The sequence below is a fragment of the Sander vitreus genome, chromosome 10, assembly GCF_031162955.1.
Source record: "Sander vitreus isolate 19-12246 chromosome 10, sanVit1, whole genome shotgun sequence".
Lineage (NCBI taxonomy): Eukaryota > Metazoa > Chordata > Actinopteri > Perciformes > Percidae > Sander > Sander vitreus.
This window is the reverse complement of record NC_135864.1, coordinates 17,801,461-17,822,408: the sequence shown is the minus strand read 5'-3', so window position 1 is coordinate 17,822,408 and position 20,948 is coordinate 17,801,461. Positions and strand designations below refer to the sequence as shown.

The following is a 20,948-nucleotide window of genomic DNA, read 5'->3' as shown; positions in this document are numbered from 1 at the left end:
GGTACTTAACCCCTAGTTGCTCCAGAGGCGTGGGACCTCTGACATATATAGCAATTGTAAGTCGCTTTGGATAAAAGTGTCAGCTAAATGACATGTAAAAGTTGACATTGTCTGGGTTGTCATGATTATGACAACTTGACATTAATCAAAGTGACATTACCAGAAGGTGTCTTGGTCATGACAAGTTTACATTAAATTTGTTTGGGATGTCTTTGTAATGACAACTTGACATTAACCAGGATGACATTACCAGAAGATGTATTTGTCATGACAACTTCACATTACATTTCTTTGGAGTGTCCTTATTAAGACAACTTGACATTAAACAGGATGAAATTATGTCAAGTTGTCAGGAAAAATACATCTTCTGGTAATGTCACTTTCATTAATGTCAAGTTGTCATAATCAAGACAACCCAAACAATGTCAACTTGTCATGACAACAACCGAATGACACTTAATGACATAAACGTTTATGACTGGTCTATAAGGTTTATGACACGTTCATGACAGTGTCATGTCACGATTATGTTGATACCATCAAGTTAAGTGTTACCCATTTTTTTTAGTATGTGTTACTGTCACTTATTAGCAGGTTATGGAAATTATAGGTTTATTTCTGACTCAGTCGAGGGGAAGTTGGCTAACGGGTTAGTTAGGTGTGAGAATAATTCGTTGTTCATTTTTGTATAATATTACAAACCCACATTAGTACAGTTTAAGAACACTGGTCAAGCGAAAACAGCGTTTAATATATTTGTGCAATCAGCCCTGCCAAATCTTAAGGGATCTGTCCGTGGTGCTGAAAACACTCCTCAAGATCTTGCGCACAGCCTCAGCTGGATATGTATTTTTCTCCTTAGACATGTTTGAATTTCAATAAAGTAATAATAGTAATATTAATAATAATAATTGAATAAATATGTAATGAACACACTGAATTTTTGTAATGTACGTGATTTCTCCAGCTCATAGTCTCAATATGGAGCGAACAACAACAGCTTCATTTTACAATTTGTTACAGTGTTGTACTGCACGTTTAGCTGGCCCTTTCTTTCGGAGGATCAAACTGTCGTATTTATCTATAGCCTACTTCCATAAAAACCTTTAGAAAGATCAAGCAAAGGTAACATATTTGAAACCAAATCTCATTGAGCTCAGCTTTAGGGGAAACAACACCTACATCTTCAAACCTGAGACATTTACAATGATCGCTTCTGTCTTTTAAGCAAAGTATAGATTTACCACACATGCGCATTTCATTTGAACGTGAGTGAATGTTATCTTACTGTGGTTTGAGATGCAGTGAGGAATATTTTATAACATACTAATGGTGAAGATTAAAAGTGACTCATGGTGTCGCTGTTGACTGGCAGATAACATGCATTCACTACTCCACCCACTACTTCATAGATGTGAGCTGCAGATTTTCCAGAGAAACGGTTACATATTTTCAAACATATTGCATCGTGTGTATTGCTGTGAAGTATTGGATTATTCGTTGTTTTGGATAGCTTTTATTTTCCCGCACTGGATAGTAGAAGTTGTACAAGCTGAGGACGCCTTTTTGTGTCAGGATGGCAGACAAAGGATTTTCATCGCTTCGTCTGATCTTCTGCTTTGCTTCCTTTATTGTAACGCTGCACCTCGTTCATGGAGACCTGAGTTATTCTTTTCCAGAAGAGATGAAACGCGACTCTGCTATTGGAAATATAGCCAAAGATCTTGGTCTGGATCTGAGGACCTTATCTTCCCGAAAGGCCCGTGTTGATTTTGAGGGGACTCGTAAACGCTACTGTGATATTAATCTGAGTACTGGAGAGTTGGTCACATCGGAGAGAATGGACAGAGAAAGCCTTTGTGGCAAGAAACCCTCGTGTGTTGTGAAGGTAGATCTAGTGTTAGAAAATCCTCTGGAGCTTCATCGACTAAGTCTTCATATTCAAGATGTAAACGACAACTCGCCAAAATTCAAAAAACAATTGATTGAAATGGAAATAAGCGAGTCAGCCGACAAGGGTAACCGCTTCTCTATCGAGGAGGCCCATGACGCAGATATAGGACAAAATGCTGTTCAAAGGTACAGCCTACAAAAGAACGACAACTTTATTCTCGCTGTTGACAGCAACAAGGTTGAACTCGTGCTTGAGAATACACTTGATCGAGAAAAGCAACACGAGATTAATTTGCTCCTTACAGCGCTAGATGGTGGTTCTCCTCAGAGATCAGGTACTGTAGTCATACACGTCACTGTACTGGATGCTAATGATAACGCCCCAGTGTTTAGCCAGGCCGTTTATAAAGCCAGTCTGCCTGAGAACTCTCCTCCAGAGACCATAGTGATTAATGTCAGTGCTACTGACGCAGATGAAGGAGTGAATGGAGATGTGACTTATGATTTAAGCCATGTATCTGATGACGATGCAAATTTATTTTCTATTGATCCTAAAACTGGAGATATTAGAGTAACTGGACTGATTGACTTTGAAGAAATGAGTTCTTTTGAAATGAGAGTGGAATCTAAAGATGGTTTAGGACTTACCTCTTACGCAAAAGTGTTAATAGATGTCACTGATATGAATGATAATGCTCCAGTTATATATCTGAAATCGCTGACTAACCCCATACCTGAGAACGTGTCACCTGGTACTGAGGTGGGCATCATTAACGTGCAGGACAGAGACTCTGAGAATAACAGACAGGTCCGCTGCTCCATTCAACAAAACGTCCCTTTTAAGTTGGTCCCTTCCATTAAAAACTATTATTCTCTGGTGACCACAGGACAACTGGACCGTGAACTAGTGTCTGATTACAACATTACAATCACTGCCACTGACGAGGGCTCTCCACCTCTGTCCTCCTCTAAAACTGTTGAGTTATCTGTAGCAGACATCAACGACAACCCACCTGTGTTTGAGGAACAGTCCTACAGCGCATATGTGACTGAAAATAACAAACCTGGCTCTACTTTATGTTCCGTTACTGCTCGAGACCCAGACTGGAGACAAAACGGTACAGTGATTTATTCTCTGTTACCCGGTGAGGTGAACGGGGTCCCGGTGTCCTCCTATCTATCTGTTAACGGAGACACGGGGGTGATCCACGCTGTGAGGTCGTTTGATTATGAACAGTTCAGGAGTTTTAAAGTCCACGTGATGGCCAGAGACAACGGTTCTCCTCCGCTCAGCAGCAACGTGACCGTCAGTGTCTTCATATCTGATGTGAATGACAACTCTCCTCAGATACTGTACCCCGCCCCGGAGGGCAACTCCTTCATGACCGAGCTGGTCCCCAAAGCTGCACACGGAGGCTCTCTGGTGTCCAAAGTGATAGCGGTGGACGCGGACTCCGGACAGAACGCCTGGCTGTCCTATCATATAGTGAAATCCACTGATCCGGGACTTTTCACAATTGGTCTCCACAGCGGAGAGATCAGGACACAGCGGGACATTTCTGAGTCTGACAGCATGAAACAGAACCTTATTGTAGCAGTGAAAGATAACGGACTGTCCTCTCTCTCTGCCACCTGTTCCATGTATTTACTTATTTCTGATAACTTGGCTGAGGTGCCGGAACTGAAGGATATTTCTTACGATGAGAAGAACTCCAAACTGACCTCTTATCTGATCATCGCGCTGGTGTCTGTGTCCACCTTTTTTCTGACCTTCATTATCATCATCCTGGGTGTGAGGTTTTGTCGCAGGAGAAAGCCCAGACTGTTGTTTGATGGAGCAGTTGCCATCCCCAGCGCTTATCTCCCTCCTAATTACGCAGATGTTGACGGCACAGGAACTTTACGCAGCGCTTACAATTATGACGCCTACCTGACAACAGGTTCTAGAACCAGTGACTTTAAGTTTGTGACGTCTTACAATGACAACACACTGCCTGCTGACCAGACTCTGAGGAAAAGTCCATCAGACTTTGCTGACCCGTTCGAAGATTTAGAGCCGTCTGTAGAGGTAGGAACCGTTCAAAGTCCTTTACTGCTCACAATGCGTTTTTAACTGGTTTATTGAGGGTTTTTTTCTCTGTCTGCCAGCATGTGTTTATACCTCAAAAATGATTTTGTGGTTGTTGAAGCATATTTCTTTTGCATCATGGACGTTTTTTCTCCATTTGTTTAGTAAATTACGTCAGAAAATGATTACATATTTGTGGCTGTTGTCCTTCATAACCATGGCATTACACTTGGTGTCTGTGGGAAGTGTTTCTCCGTCCTTTACCACACTCTCAGAAAGCTAAACTTTGAATAAGATTAATTGATGAAATAGTTGTAATATGTTATTCAGTTTGTTGGTTTTATAAAGTTGCTGTTCGTGGATTATGTTAAGTGGGACTAATTCGCTATTTAGAATAACACAATCATTTTGATCTGATGTTTGCCAGCCGAAATCCTGGTCCTTGTAAAAATGGATAGTTACAAGAATATTATACCAGCAAAATGTAGTTATGAGTGAAGTTGTCACAGAATAATAATTTTTCAAATCAAGACTTTTGCGCAGGCTCTCTTGAGTCTTTCACATTGTTGTTAAGTATGTGTCACTGTCACTTATCAGCAGGTTATGGAAATTATAGGTTTATTTCTGACTCAGCCGAGGGGAAGTTGGCTAACGGGTTAGTTAGGTGTGAGAATAATTCGTTGTTCATTTTTTTTTATAATATTACAAACCCACATTAGTACAGTTTAAGAACACTGGTCAAGCGAAAACAGCGTTTAATATATTTGTGCAATCAGCCCTGCCAAATCTTAAGGGATCTGTCCGTGGTGCTGAAAACACTCCTCAAGCTCTTGCGCACAGCCTCAGCTGGATATGTATTTTTCTCCTTAGACATGTTGTTTTAATTTCAAAAAAGTAATAATAATAATAATAATAATAATAATAATAATAATAATAATAATTGAATAAATATGTAATGAACACAGTGAATTTTTGTAATGTACGTGATTTCTCCAGCTCATACTCTCAATATGGAGCGAACAACGACAACAGCTTCATTTTACAATTTGTTACAGTGTTGTACTGCACGTTTAGCTGGCCCTTTCTTTCGGAGGATCAAACTGTAGTATTTATCTATAGCCTACTTCCATAAAAACCTTTAGAAAGATCAAGCAAAGGTAACATATTTAAAACAAAATCTCATTGAGCTCAGCTTTAGGGGAAACAACACCCACATCTTCAAACCTGAGACATTTACAATGATCTCTTGTGTCTTTTAAGCAAATTATTGATTTACCACACATGCGCATTTCATTTGAACGTGAGTGAATGTTATCTTACTGTGTTACGAGACACAATGAGGAATATTTTATAACATACTAGTGGGAAGATAAAAAGTGACTCATGGTGTCGCTGTTGACTGGCAGATAACGTGCATTCACTACTCCACCCACTACTTCATAGATGTGAGCTGCAGATTTTCCAGAGAAACGGTTACATATTTTCAAACATACTGCATCGTGTGTATTGCTGTGAAGTATTGGATTATTCGTTGTTTTTTGACAGCTTTTATTTTCCCACACTGGATAGTAGAAGTTGTACAAGCTGAGGACGCCTTTTTGTGTCAGGATGGTAGACAAAGGATTTCCATCGCTTCGTCTGATCTTCTGCTTTGCTTCCTTTATTGTAACGCTGCACCTCGTTCATGGAGACCTGAGTTATTCTTTTCCAGAAGAGATGAAACGCGACTCTGTTATTGGAAATCTAGCCAAAGACCTCGGTCTTGATCTGAGGACCTTATCTTCCCGAAAGGCCCGTGTTGATTTTGAGGGGACTCGTAAACGGTACTGTGATATTAATCTGAGTACTGGAGAGTTGGTCACATCGGAGAGAATGGACAGAGAAAGCCTTTGTGGCAAGAAACCCTCGTGTGTTGTGAAGGTAGATCTAGTGTTAGAAAATCCTCTGGAGCTTCATCGACTAAGTCTTCATATTCAAGATGTAAACGACAACTCGCCAAAATTCAAAAAACAATTGATTAAAATGGAAATAAGGGAGTCAGCTGAAAAAGGTAACCGCTTCTCTATCGAGGAGGCCCATGACGCAGATATAGGTCAAAATGCTGTTCAAAGGTACAGCCTACAAAAGAACGACAACTTTATTCTCGCTGTTGACAGCAACAAGGTTGAACTCGTACTGGATAATAAACTGGATCGAGAAAAGCAAAACGAGATTAATTTGCTCCTTACAGCTCTAGATGGTGGCTCTCCTCAGAGATCAGGTAGTGCAGTCATACACGTCACTGTACTCGATGCTAATGATAACGCCCCAGTGTTTAGCCAGGCCGTTTATAAAGCCAGTCTGCCTGAGAACTCTCCTCCAGATACCAAAGTGATTAATGTCAGTGCTACTGACGCAGATGAAGGAGTGAATGGAGATGTGACATATGATTTAAGCCACGTGTCTGATGACGATATTAATGTATTTTCTATTGAGCCTAAAACTGGAGATATTAGAGTAACTGGACTGATTGACTTTGAAGAAATTAGTTCTTTTGAAATGAGAGTGGAATCTAAAGATGGTTTAGGACTTACCTCGTACGCAAAAGTTTTAATAGATGTTACTGATATTAATGATAATGCTCCAGTTATATATCTGAAATCCCTGACTAACCCAATACCCGAGATCGTGTCACCTGGTACAGAGGTGGGCATCATTAACGTGCAGGACAGAGACTCTGAGAATAACGGACAGGTCCGCTGCTCCATTCAGCAAGGCGTCCCTTTTAAGTTGGTCCCTTCTATTAAAAACTATTATTCTCTGGTGACCACAGGACAACTGGACCGTGAACTAGTGTCTGATTACAACATTACAATCACTGCCACTGACGAGGGCTCTCCACCTCTGTCCTCCTCTAAAACTGTTCAGTTATCTGTAGCAGACATCAACGACAACCCACCTGTGTTTGAGGAACAGTCCTACAGCGCATATGTGACTGAAAATAACAAACCTGGCTCCACTTTATGTTCCGTTACTGCTCGAGACCCCGACTGGAGACAAAACGGTACAGTGATTTATTCTCTGTTACCCGGTGAGGTGAACGGTGCCCCGGTGTCCTCCTATCTCTCTGTTAACGGAGACACGGGGGTGATCCACGTTGTGAGGTCGTTTGATTATGAACAGTTCAGGAGTTTTAAAGTCCACGTGATGGCCAGAGACAACGGTTCTCCTCCGCTCAGCAGCAACGTGACCGTCAGTGTCTTTATATCGGATGTGAATGACAACTCTCCTCAGATACTGTACCCCGCACCGGAGGGCAACTCCTTCATGACCGAGCTGGTCCCCAAAGCTGCACACGGAGGCTCTCTGGTGTCCAAAGTGATAGCGGTGGACGCGGACTCCGGACAGAACGCCTGGCTGTCCTACCATATAGTCAAATCCACTGATCCGGGACTTTTCACTATTGGCCTCCACAGCGGAGAGATCAGGACACAGCGGGACATTTCTGAGTCTGACAGCATGAAACAGAACCTTATTATAACAGTGAAAGATAACGGACAGTCCTCTCTCTCTGCCACCTGTTCCATGTATTTACTTATTTCTGATAACTTGGCTGAGGTGCCAGAACTGAAGGATATTTCTTATGATGAGAAGAACTCCAAACTGACCTTTTATCTGATCATCGCGCTGGTGTCTGTGTCCACCTTTTTTCTGACCTTCATTATCATCATCTTGGGTGTGAGGTTTTGTCGCAGGAGAAAGCCCAGACTGTTGTTTGATGGAGCAGTTGCCATCCCCAGCGCTTATCTCCCTCCTAATTACGCAGATGTTGACGGCACAGGAACTTTACGCAGCGCTTACAATTATGACACCTACCTGACAACAGGTTCTAGAACCAGTGACTTTAAGTTTGTGACGTCTTACAATGACAACACACTGCCTGCTGACCAGACTCTGAGGAAAAGTCCACCTGACTTTGCTGATGCGTTTGGAGCATCACAGGATTCACTGGAGGTAGGCCTCATATATTGTTGTATCTAAAATTTAACGTTGATTGTGACCTTCCATTAGTGTCGCCATGCACTTCCAGTAAACTTGCATGCATTGTATCAAATAAGCCACGAGCAGTCGGATGCGTTTTTTTAAATGCAGTTTGTTTTCTGCATAACAATCCATATTTATAACGTGAAAAGGCTGTGCTTTTACACTTTTCTTCCAGTGCTTAATTGTGATTTAATACCGCTTATTTACATTATCTGGATTGTATGCTTTTCTATTGAAGGGAAATAAGGCATTAATTTAGTCATTTGGTGTTAAAAGTAGTCTTTGTGTAGAGTTCTAATGTATTTGTTATACTATAATAAATTATACATTATAATGTTAATAATGCATAGAAAATGAAAGTTGATGAATATGGTGGTCTTGTGGTGGTCTTGAATTGTGTTTTTAAAAGTAACACGCTTTTTCTTGCATTTTGAACTCAGTTTGCTGGTTATGTAGCTCTACCTCTTGAGTTTTATTGGCAGATATGGGAATGGTGTCTGTAAATCAATATACTGTTGTACTATGCTAGCATTGTTTTTACTTAGATTGATTAGGATTAACCATGACTTCTACACACTACTATTGTTTCACTACCCATAATTTGTGTGACATGCACCAATATTACACTCAAGAGTGGCAATATACTGTTATACAGGAATTCACTGTTTCAGTAGAGGCAAGCATCATCTCGTGCTTCAAGTTTTGTCCACAGAAGTATTAAAAAGGGCTGATAATAAATGTTAAAATGTTTTTACTGATTTGTGAATATCTAATTGCATTTTGAAGGCTGATTTGTTTGAAATAATATTTGATTAAAAAGTATTTCGGTAAAGCAATCACAGCTAGGCTTATAACTATTAAGATGTCATATTTTAGCAATATCATTTAGCATATAAATGTTGCTGTATTGTGATACAAATAACCTTGATCTCAACTATAGACAGGTTTTAATCCTGTTTTCCACAGTTATAGTAAACCACAAAGGAATTAGAAAGAGGAAAAAACCTCTTGACCTAAACCATATACTGATTAACCAAAATATAGCTTTAGACTTTAACAATGCCAAGTATGTAAGTCAGTAAAATCATGTTCACAATAAATGAATCAGAGACACATGTATTGTTTTGTACAAAAGAAACATCACAAAATAAAATCATCACAGAAGCATAGCATACGAGTAGAGACAGAGACTGATGCCATCACATAGTTGACGAGCAAGCCATCCAGCATATATACCAGAAATCCAATCAAATCTGCAAACCAGTCTCCTTACAGTATATGTTCTCCTCAATGGAGATGATACTGCTCAGGTCTCCCACCAGCTAATGATAGAAGGTTATCGCATGCACATTGCCATGTTTTAAGATCTGATCGCTCTTTAGTTAGTATTCAGTGGTACCCCTTTTGAATTACTTTACAAAGTTGAACCTTAAAGACTCCTTGGGTCATAAAGACCTGCTTCCTTCTCCTACCCTGGATATATCAAAATGAGGCCCTTATACAGTGCAATAGTGCTTTCAAGACTGATTTCATGCCACGCCATTTTCTTACTAAGGAGCTAATACTTAATAAGAATTTAAGGTTATTTGCTTCTTTCCTATGTTATATTATGCGTGCACAGCTTTGGAAGTACATCATGAGCATGGTAGCTCCCTAAGATGTATTGACATATTCACATCTCATTACGGTTATTTTTTCCAGTTCAGGTCTCTGGTAAATATGTTGTCTAAGGCCCTTATTTTTCTGTCATGTCATAATATTGGCTTTGTATAAGACTTTTTTATTTTAACCCTCAATGTGCAACTTTATCATTTTACACCTCATACTCCACTCTAACATTACTGCTTCTGTTCTTTTCTCTAATACTTTTGTGCATTCACTTTCTCAGTGGTACCCTCGCCTTTCAAATTCTTACTGGACTGAAGTAATATGTTTGGAATTGGAATATGGAATTGAACTCAGGGTGTCGCTGTTCACTAGCAGAGGAAACACGCCTCCACTCCTTGCTCGTGCTTTGTTACTCTAGGTTTGATCATTCTTGTCAAATTGTAGCCTACCCTTGGATGTGCTTTGGTCAGCCGTACGCTTCAGATACACAGTTTGCAAGTACAGCCGATGTTTGATTATGTAATACTGGACCGCACAGATATTCGCACGGGGATAAATAACACCTTTCAACATTTTTGAGTTTTCCATTCTTGTCTCAAGATGGCACACAATGGATTTTCAGCGACCCGCCTGCTTTACAGCTTTGCTTTCCTTCTTCAGCTGCTTCACATCGGTAACGGAGACGTGGTCTTTTCTATTCCAGAGGAATTGAAACCAGGATCTGTCATAGGAAATATAGCAACGCACCTCGGCTTAAACGTGGGGAAATTATATGATCGAAAGGCCCGCATTGACAGCGAGCTGAACCGTGAACGGTACTGTGACATCAATCTTAACACTGGAGATTTGACTGTGGCTAAAATAATTGACAGAGAGGCGCTTTGCGGCGAAAAGGCATCTTGTATCCTTACATTTGATTTAATCTTAGAGGCACCTCTAGAGTTGCACCGAATTTCACTACAAATACAGGATATCAACGACAATCCGCCTGTTTTTACCAAAGGTGAAATCAAGATAGAAATTAATGAATTGGCTGTGAAAGGATCTCGCTTCCGTGTTTTGGAGGCACACGATATAGATATCGGGCAAAACGCTGTTCAAAGCTATGCATTGCAGGCGAATAATTATTTAGTTTTGAAAATTCAGTCAAAATCAGATGGGGGTAAATTTGCAGAGCTAGTGTTGAATAAGGAATTAGACCGCGAGGAACAGCATGAATTGAGATTATTGCTCACTGCACTAGATGGAGGCAGTCCTCAAAGAACTGGCACTGCAACTGTCCATGTGACTGTCCTGGATGCTAATGATAACGCCCCAGTGTTTAGCCAGACCGTGTATAACGCCATTCTGCCTGAAAACTCTCCTCTAGATTCTGTAGTGGTTACAGTGGCTGCAACTGATGCAGATGAAGGTTTAAATGGCGACGTGACTTATGAATTAAGTCGTATTTCGGAAACGGGTAGAAGAGTATTTGCTTTAAATCACAACACAGGAGAAATTAAAATAATAGGGCCTTTGGATTTCGAGAAAGAGTCAATATATGAAATGCGCGTAGACGCCAAAGATGGATATGGGCTTACCTCAGATTCCAAAGTGATAATTGAAATCTCAGATGTAAACGACAACCCACCTGAAATCAATTTAAAATCATTGACTAACCCCATACCTGAGAACGTGTCACCTGGTACTGAGGTGGGCATCATTAACGTGCAGGACAGAGACTCTGAAAATAACAGACAGGTCCGCTGCTCTATTCAGCAAAACGTCCCTTTTAAATTGGTTCCTTCTATTAAAAACTATTATTCTCTGGTGACCACAGGACAACTGGACCGTGAACTAGTGTCTGATTACAACATTACAATCACTGCCACTGACGAGGGCTCTCCACCTCTGTCCTCCTCTAAAACTGTTCAGTTATCTGTAGCAGACATCAACGACAACCCACCTGTGTTTGAGGAACAGTCCTACAGCGCATATGTGACTGAAAATAACAAACCTGGCTCCACTTTATGTTCCGTTACTGCTCGAGACCCCGACTGGAGACAAAACGGTACAGTGATTTATTCTCTGTTACCCGGTGAGGTGAACGGTGCCCCGGTGTCCTCCTATCTATCGGTTAACGGAGACACGGGGGTGATCCACGCTGTGAGGTCGTTTGATTATGAACAGTTCAGGAGTTTTAAAGTCCACGTGATGGCCAGAGACAACGGTTCTCCTCCTCTCAGCAGCAACGTGACCGTCAGTGTCTTCATATCGGATGTGAATGACAACTCTCCTCAGATACTGTACCCCGCCCCGGAGGGCAACTCCTTCATGACCGAGCTGGTCCCCAAAGCTGCACACGGAGGCTCTCTGGTGTCCAAAGTGATAGCGGTGGACGCGGACTCCGGACAGAACGCCTGGCTGTCCTATCATATAGTCAAATCCACTGATCCGGGACTTTTCACTATTGGTCTCCAAAGCGGAGAGATCAGGACACAGCGGGACATTTCTGAGGCTGACAGCATGAAACAGAACCTTATTGTGGCAGTGAAAGATAACGGACAGCCCTCTCTCTCTGCCACCTGTTCCATGTATTTACTTATTTCTGATAACTTGGCTGAGGTGCCAGAACTGAAGGATATTTCTTACGACGAGAAGAACTCCAAACTGACCTCTTATCTGATCATCGCGCTGGTGTCTGTGTCCACCTTTTTTCTGACCTTCATTATCATCATCCTGGGTGTGAGGTTTTGTCGCAGGAGAAAGCCCAGACTGTTGTTTGATGGAGCAGTTGCCATCCCCAGCGCTTATCTCCCTCCTAATTACGCAGATGTTGACGGCACAGGAACTTTACGCAGCGCTTACAATTATGACGCCTACCTGACAACAGGTTCTAGAACCAGTGACTTTAAGTTTGTGACGTCTTACAATGACAACACACTGCCTGCTGACCAGACTCTGAGGAAAAGTCCATCAGACTTTGCGGATGCGTTTGGAGTATCACAGGATTCACTGGAGGTAGGCCTCATATATTGTTGTATCTAAAATTTAACGTTGATTGTGACCTTCCATTCGTGTCGACATGCACTTCCAGTAAACTTGCATGCGTATGCGGATGCGTTTTTTTTAAATGCAGTTTGTTTTCGACATAACAATCCATATATATGACGTGAAAAGGCTGTGCTTTTACACTTTTCTTACAGTGCTTAATTGTGATTTAATACCGCTTATTTACATTATCTGGATTGTATGTTTTTCAATTGAAGGGAAATAAGGCATTCATTTAGTCATTTGGTGTTAAATGTAGTCTTTGTGTCGAATTCTAATTCATTTGTTTTTACATATATCAATGACTATATTTCAGCGTGTAATTAGGACCTATGTAGTCATTTAAATATCAGCGGTTACATTTTAGCTAAAGACATTGTATTTTTTAAACAAATGTAGTTGCTTTTGGACACGCTACTATTTGTACCTTTCATCCCATCAACGTTTAAAGTAGCATTATTCAAAGTTTGAATTTGTATATGTAGTTCTTTTTAGAAATACAAGCTGACCAAACATGAGTGCTTAAGCGACACATTTTATTACATTTCAAACAACTGTTGTAAATGTGATATTGATTTTAAGCTTTGATCATGTTTTAGATATTCTTAATTGATGGAAAAAGTAAATGCTTGTTCAATAACTATGAAGCTTACTGCGCGTTCTGTTACCCTAAGACATTGCCTAACTATCACACATGCCTATTGGAATTCTAAGTTACATGTATGTATTGTTAACCGACTGATGCACAGATAAAATAAAACAGCCTCCTATATATTTAATGAATGCGAAAATAAGATACAAATATTTTGCAGGCCTCGATATTTCAAATTGAAACACGTTTTTGCCATTGCCAGTTTATTAACGTTGTAATTCAACCCACCACTTGAAATGTCACACCATAATTCTATGTTATGTTTAATGATCAGTCCCTATTATTTATACTTTAAGAACAGAAATGTGAAATTAGGGAAAGCTTTGGGTCGACTCCTCGCCGTTCATACGCTGTCCATGGTGCTGAATAGTGTTTTCTCTTCGTGCGCCTATACACCAAACCCAAAACATCCCAGTAAACAATTTCACTTTGCGTCTGAACACTGAAATATTATATCCTAGTGTCGATCATGGCAGCAACTGTGGCATCTTATGCTGGGCTTGTAGTTGTTTTTTTGTGTAATATTCCAAATAAACTCACGGCGTCGCTGCTCACTTGCAGATATGAGGAGGTTCATATCTCCACCCACTGCAAAAGGAATAAGTCAAGCATTATAACCAGAGCTGCCATTGTTGTTTTAGCGGCGGTCTTAATTTCACCATTACTTTTGAATTGTATCAGCAACAAGGGGGATTTGCGTGTCCATTTCTTCTTTCGGGAGAAACAATGGACCTCAAAGGACAATCGTTGTTGAGCTTTGTCTGCGGCTTTGCCGTCTTTGTCCACATCACCACTGCAGACCTCAGCTATTCTGTTCCGGAGGAGATGAGACCCGGATCCATTGTTGGAAATATTGCTAAGGACCTCGGGCTGGAAGTAGGGAAATTGTTCATTCGTAAAGCCCGTATCGATACTGAGGAAAGCTATGCGCACTACAGCGATGTTGATCTAAAAACGGGAAATGTTATCATCAGGGAAAGGATTGACAGAGAGGAGCTGTGTGGGGAGAAGGTTTCATGTATGCTTAAATTTGAATTAGTCCTTGAGAGCCCGTTGGAGCTGCACCGTATTTCACTGCTCATCCAGGATGTAAACGACAATTCACCTGTTTTCCCAAAAGATACAATTAAACTGGAAATAAGCGAATCTGCCGTCAAAGGAGCTCGATATCGTGTTAACGAAGCACATGACGCTGACATTGGACAAAATACGGTTAAACAATACAGTTTACAAAAGAATGAACACTTCGTTTTATCTGTTCGAGACGATGCAGATGGGTCTAAGAACGTCGAGTTAGTCTTAGACAAAGAGCTAGACCGTGAAAAAGAACACGATTTAAATTTCGTGATGCTTGCCGTCGATGGTGGCAATCCACAAAGATCAGGAACTGCTAACATCCACGTTACTGTTTTGGACGCTAATGATAACGCCCCAGTGTTTGAGCAAGCCTTTTACAAAGCGAGTCTACCTGAAAACTCTGCTCTTGATACTGTAGTCGTCAGTGTAAGTGCTGCTGATGCAGATGAGGGAGTTAACGGGGAGGTGACATATGAGTTTAGCCGAATATCAGAAAGGGCTAAAAAGGTTTTCTCACTGAACAGTAAAACTGGAGAAATAAAAGTCATAAGACAGGTTGATTTCGAGAGTAATTCTAAATATGAAATGCGCATCGATGCCAAAGATGGTTATGGACTTTCATCGGATTCCAAAGTAATGATTGAAATCACTGATGTAAATGACAACGCTCCAGTTATCTATATGAAATCCCTGATGAACCCAGTAGCAGAGAACGTTTCACCTGGTACAGAGGTGGGCATCATTAACGTGCAGGACAGAGACTCTGAGAATAACGGACAGGTCCGCTGCTCCATTAAGCAAGGCGTCCCTTTTAAGTTGGTTCCTTCCATTAAAAACTATTATTCTCTGGTGACCACAGGACAACTGGACCGTGAACTAGTGTCTGATTACAACATTACAATCACTGCCACTGACGAGGGCTCTCCACCTCTGTCCTCCTCTAAAACTGTTCAGTTATCTGTAGCAGACATCAACGACAACCCACCTGTGTTTGAGGAACAGTCCTACAGCGCATATGTGACTGAAAATAACAAACCTGGCTCCACTTTATGTTCCGTTACTGCTCGAGACCCCGACTGGAGACAAAACGGTACAGTGATTTATTCTCTGTTACTCGGTGAGGTGAACGGTGCCCCGGTGTCCTCCTATCTATCTGTTAACGGAGACACGGGGGGTGATCCACGCTGTGAGGTCGTTTGATTATGAACAGTTCAGGAGTTTTAAAGTCCACGTGATGGCCAGAGACAACGGTTCTCCTCCGCTCAGCAGCAACGTGACCGTCAGTGTCTTCATATCGGATGTGAATGACAACTCTCCTCAGATACTGTACCCCCGCCCCGGAGGGCAACTCCTTCATGACCGAGCTGGTCCCCAAAGCTGCACACGGAGGCTCTCTGGTGTCCAAAGTGATAGCGGTGGACGCGGACTCCGGACAGAACGCCTGGCTGTCCTATCATATAGTCAAATCCACTGATCCGGGACTTTTCACTATTGGTCTCCACAGCGGAGAGATCAGGACACAGCGGGACATTTCTGAGTCTGACAGCATGAAACAGAACCTTATTGTGGCAGTGAAAGATAACGGACAGCCCTCTCTCTCTGCCACCTGTTCCATGTATTTACTTATTTCTGATAACTTGGCTGAGGTGCCAGAACTGAAGGATATTTCTTACGACGAGAAGAACTCCAAACTGACCTCTTATCTGATCATCGCGCTGGTGTCTGTGTCCACCTTTTTTCTGACCTTCATTATCATCATCCTGGGTGTGAGGTTTTGTCGCAGGAGAAAGCCCAGACTGTTGTTTGATGGAGCAGTTGCCATCCCCAGCGCTTATCTCCCTCCTAATTACGCAGATGTTGACGGCACAGGAACTTTACGCAGCGCTTACAATTACGACGCCTACCTGACAACAGGTTCTAGAACCAGTGACTTTAAGTTCGTGACGTCTTACAATGACAACACACTGCCTGCTGACCAGACTCTGAGGAAAAGTCCATCAGACTTTGCTGATGCGTTTGAAGATTCTTTGGAGCCTCTAGAGGTAGGCTCATGTGCATGTTATGAGGCGAAGTCAAATCCCTCCTTTGTTTGGAGTTTTTACACCCAAACTATGTTAAATCAGCTTTCATTACAATACTTGAACACCACTAAGTATTCTTTAGTAAGTAGTTACTTAATGGGGTGGGGTAAGCCTAACTTGCATTTTTAATACTTTAAAAACTTAATTGTTTATACTTCCAAAAAACAAAACACAACACATTTGCTTTTCTGTAAAAATGCTTATTTGGTTGAACATTGTTTTTGCATCATCTGAAGAATTGACCCTACAATTACATCCAAACATTTACAGTTACACATCTATGATATTACCCGTGTGTAATCATTGACATGCTTAACTGACTTTTCAATATTATATATGAACGTTACACTGCTTCCTACATTTCTTAGCCCAAGTTTACCCTTTAATTTGAATCGGTCCATTAGAATAGTTTCACATTGAAGCCTGCCGTTGTGGTATTGTAACTGGTACGCAGAATTTATCAAAACGATGTGCAGTCTGCGCCGATAACTATTCTTGGAGAACAGTAGTTGGCGTGAAAACTGCATTCTTCCATTACCTATTCAGTGGTGGGGAAATATATCAAGAAGCAGTTATAAATGAATAAGGATTTGTAAACAAAACCAGTATAGATGTTCAAAGATCCATTGAGTTCGGCTCCCGATTGGTCATAGCCGAATGTTGAACTCAATTTCTCTTAAAGAACAGGTGGAATACTAGTGCTTTTGTCATGTGTATCACGCTCAGAAATAACACCACAGTTTTAATTTTGCAGTTTGGTACGTCTCTGAGACTTGTGATAAATATGGGCCATGTTCCATAGTGCGCGTTACATTATACTGTGGTATCTATCCAGGGTGCTGAAACCAGCCCAAACCTTCCAGATCACCAGTCTCATCACTGCTGTGCAATTAAATCATCTTAAGGAGGTAAACAAATGCTGGCAATTACAACAAAAAACTCCCCTCTACGTTGTTATTGTTCATTTATTTATGTTTGGATCTGACTGCAAGCTGGACTTTGCTGTTTTAATCTTTCTCATCATAGTACTCAAATATTCAAATATTTTGTAATGCAGAGGATTTGCTCACAGTGTCGCTGTCCACCAGCTTTACTTAATAGTACTGTGTTACCCGACACGCCTGTACATTTCTAAATCAGGATAGATTGTCTGTTGGTGAAAGCAGCAACATTGCACCATCTATAATCGGACTGCACTTGTTTTCTGAAGAAGATTCGGTTAGCTGTTTTTATTTTACAACTATTATTTGTTGTGGATTTGGCACTGGTCTTGCAGGAAAATGGTGCACGAAGCATTTTCCGTGCTCGGCCTGGTCACCTCTTTGGGAGTATTTATCCTAGCGCTTCAAACCGTCACCGGTGATATGTCCTATTCTTTTCCAGAGGAGATGAAACGCGGTTCAGTTGTTGGAAATATAGCGAAAGATATTGGACTTGAGGTGGGCAAACTGACTGCCCGAAAGGCTCGTATTGATGCAGACGGAAACAGCAAACGGTATTGTGACATTAATCTCAGTACTGGAGATATTATCGTTGCCGACAGGATTGACAGAGAGGGTCTTTGTGGCAAAAAGGCATCTTGCGTTTTAAAACAGGAGCTTGTTTTAGAGAACCCTTTAGAGCTGCATCGCATTAGTATTCATGTTCAAGATATCAACGATAATTCGCCACAGTTTAAAAAGAATACAATCAAATTTGAAATTAGCGAATCGGCTTTTAAAGGAAGTCGCTTTCGTCTGGATGAGGCCCACGATGCAGATGTCGGACAAAACGCCATCCAGGGCTATAGTATCGAGGAAAATGAAAACTTCAGGTTGAATGTTATTGCAAAAAGCGGAGGAGGAAAATACAGTGAGTTAGTTTTAGAGAAGGAGCTGGATAGAGAACAACAGCAGGAGCTAATGATTGTGCTAGTGGCAACAGACGGAGGCTCCCCTCAGAGATCAGGTACTGCAGTTATTCACGTTACTGTACTGGATGCTAATGATAACGCTCCAGTGTTCAACCAGGCAGTTTATAAAACCAGTCTTGCCGAAAACTCTCCTTTAGAATCTGTAGTGGTCACAGTGAGTGCTACTGATGCAGACGAGGGAATCAATGGAGAGGTGACATATGAATTTGATCACATTTCAGATGAAAGTAATAACTTGTTTTCTCTTGATCAGGCAACTGGTGAAGTGAAAGTAAGTGGATCAATCGATTATGAGGAGTTGTCCGCCTATGAAATGCAAATTACAGCGAAAGATGGTCTTGGATTAGTGTCATCTTCTACATTAATAATTGATATCACAGATGTCAATGACAATGCGCCTGTTACGTTCATTAAGTCACTGACAAATCCCATGCCAGAAGATACCCTACCTGGTACTGAGGTGGGCATCATTAACGTGCAGGACAGAGACTCTGAGAATAACGGACAGGTCCGCTGCTCCATTCAACAAAACGTCCCTTTTAAGTTGGTTCCTTCTATTAAAAACTATTATTCTCTGGTGACCACAGGACAACTGGACCGTGAACTAGTGTCTGATTACAACATTACAATCACTGCCACTGACGAGGGCTCTCCACCTCTGTCCTCCTCTAAAACTGTTCAGTTATCTGTAGCAGACATCAACGACAACCCACCTGTGTTTGAGGAACAGTCCTACAGCGCATATGTGACTGAAAATAACAAACCTGGCTCCACTTTATGTTCCGTTACTGCCCGAGACCCCGACTGGAGACAAAACGGTACAGTGATTTATTCTCTGTTACCCGGTGAGGTGAACGGTGCCCCGGTGTCCTCCTATCTATCTGTTAACGGAGACACGGGGGTGATCCACGCTGTGAGGTCGTTTGATTATGAACAGTTCAGGAGTTTTAAAGTCCACGTGATGGCCAGAGACAACGGTTCTCCTCCGCTCAGCAGCAACGTGACCGTCAGTGTCTTCATATCTGATGTGAATGACAACTCTCCTCAGATACTGTACCCCGCCCCGGAGGGTAACTCCTTCATGACCGAGCTGGTCCCCAAAGCTGCACACGGAGGCTCTCTTGTGTCCAAAGTGATAGCGGTGGACGCGGACTCCGGACAGAACGCCTGGCTGTCCTATCATATAGTCAAATCCACTGATCCGGGACTTTTCACTATTGGCCTCCACAGCGGAGAGATCAGGACACAGCGGGACATTTCTGAGTCTGACAGCATGAAACAGAACCTTATTGTGGCAGTGAAAGATAACGGACAGCCCTCTCTCTCTGCCACCTGTTCCATGTATTTACTTATTTCTGATAACTTGGCTGAGGTGCCAGAACTGAAGGATATTTCTTACGATGAGAAGAACTCCAAACTGACCTCTTATCTGATCATCGCGCTGGTGTCTGTGTCCACCTTTTTTCTGACCTTCATTATCATCATCCTGGGTGTGAGGTTTTGTCGCAGGAGAAAGCCCAGACTGTTGTTTGATGGAGCAGTTGCCATCCCCAGCGCTTATCTCCCTCCTAATTACGCAGATGTTGACGGCACAGGAACTTTACGCAGCGCTTACAATTATGACGCTTACCTGACAACAGGTTCTAGAACCAGTGACTTTAAGTTTGTGACGTCTTACAATGACAACACACTGCCTGCTGACCAGACTCTGAGGAAAAGTCCATCTGACTTTGCTGATGCGTTTGGAGCATCACAGGATTCACTGGAGGTAGGCCTCATATATTGTTGTATCTAAAATTTAACGTTGATTGTGACCTTCCATTAGTGTCGCCATGCACTTCAGGTAAACTTGCATGCATTGTATCAAATAAGCCACGAGCAGTCGGATGCCTTTTTTGTATGCAGTTATGCACATATTTATGACGTGAAAAGGCTGTGCTTTTACACTTTTCTTCCAGTACTTAATTGTAATTTTATACCGCTTATTTACATTATCTGGATTGTATGCTTTTCAGTTGAAGGGAAATAAGGCATTAATTTAGTCATTTGGTGTTAAATGTAGTCTTTGTCTCGAATTCTAATTTATTTGTATTTACATATATCAATGACTATATTTCATCGTGTAATTAGGACCTATGTAGTCATTTAAATATCAGCGGGCTTAAGCGACACATTTTATTACATTTCAAACAACTGTTGTAAATGTGATATTGATTTTAAGCTTTGATCATGTTTTAAATATTCTTAATTGATGGAAAAACAAAATGCTTGTTCAATAAATGTGAAGCTTACTGCGCGTTCTGTTACCCTAAGACATTGCCTAACTATCACACATGCCTATTGGAATTTTAAGCTACATGTATGTATTGTTAACCGACTGATGCACAGATAAAATAAAACAGCCTCCTATATATTTAATGAATGCGAAAATAAGATACAAATATTTTGCAGGCCTCGATATTTCAAATTGAAACACGTTTTTGCCATTGCCAGTTTATTAACGTTGTAACTCAACCCACCACTTGAAATGTCACACCATAATTCTATGTTATGTTTAATGATCAGTCCCTATTATTTATACTTTAAGAACAGAAATGTGAAATT

At 41.3% G+C, this 20,948-nt stretch overlaps 4 protein-coding genes across 5 annotated transcripts in view; all 4 read left to right on the top strand.

Annotated features, from left to right (window-relative positions):
• Positions 1–1,454: 1,454 nt before the first annotated feature.
• Positions 1,455–4,006, top strand: LOC144524915 (protocadherin beta-15-like). Its single transcript, XM_078261431.1, has one exon. The coding sequence runs from the start codon at positions 1,577–1,579 to the stop codon at positions 4,004–4,006; it is 2,430 nt and encodes an 809-aa protein (XP_078117557.1). The 5' UTR covers positions 1,455–1,576.
• A 1,420-nt stretch (positions 4,007–5,426) lies between these two features.
• LOC144524409 (protocadherin gamma-A4-like) lies at positions 5,427–8,615 on the top strand. Its single transcript, XM_078260645.1, has one exon. It carries the CDS (start codon positions 5,570–5,572, stop codon positions 7,979–7,981), a length of 2,412 nt encoding a protein of 803 aa, XP_078116771.1. The 5' UTR covers positions 5,427–5,569; the 3' UTR covers positions 7,982–8,615.
• A 1,418-nt stretch (positions 8,616–10,033) lies between these two features.
• Positions 10,034–12,619, top strand: LOC144524914 (protocadherin beta-15-like). Its single transcript, XM_078261430.1, has one exon. It carries the CDS (start codon positions 10,193–10,195, stop codon positions 12,617–12,619), a length of 2,427 nt encoding a protein of 808 aa, XP_078117556.1. The 5' UTR covers positions 10,034–10,192.
• Positions 12,620–17,697: 5,078 nt separating this feature from the next.
• Positions 17,698–20,948, top strand: part of LOC144524403 (protocadherin gamma-C5-like) — a 190,213-nt gene continuing 186,962 nt past the window's right edge. For both annotated transcript variants that reach the window (XM_078260632.1, XM_078260624.1), the window contains exon 1: positions 17,698–20,112. In XM_078260632.1, the coding sequence (XP_078116758.1) occupies positions 17,713–20,112 (2,400 nt within the window). In that variant the 5' untranslated portion in view covers positions 17,698–17,712. The remainder of the gene's footprint in view (positions 20,113–20,948) is intronic.

Bases quoted from the DNA above. Each gene is read 5' to 3' on its own strand.
- LOC144524915 (XM_078261431.1), top strand. From the start codon at position 1,577: ATGGCAGACAAAGGATTTTCATCGCTTCGTCTGATCTTCTGCTTTGCT.
- LOC144524409 (XM_078260645.1), top strand. From the start codon at position 5,570: ATGGTAGACAAAGGATTTCCATCGCTTCGTCTGATCTTCTGCTTTGCT.
- LOC144524914 (XM_078261430.1), top strand. From the start codon at position 10,193: ATGGCACACAATGGATTTTCAGCGACCCGCCTGCTTTACAGCTTTGCT.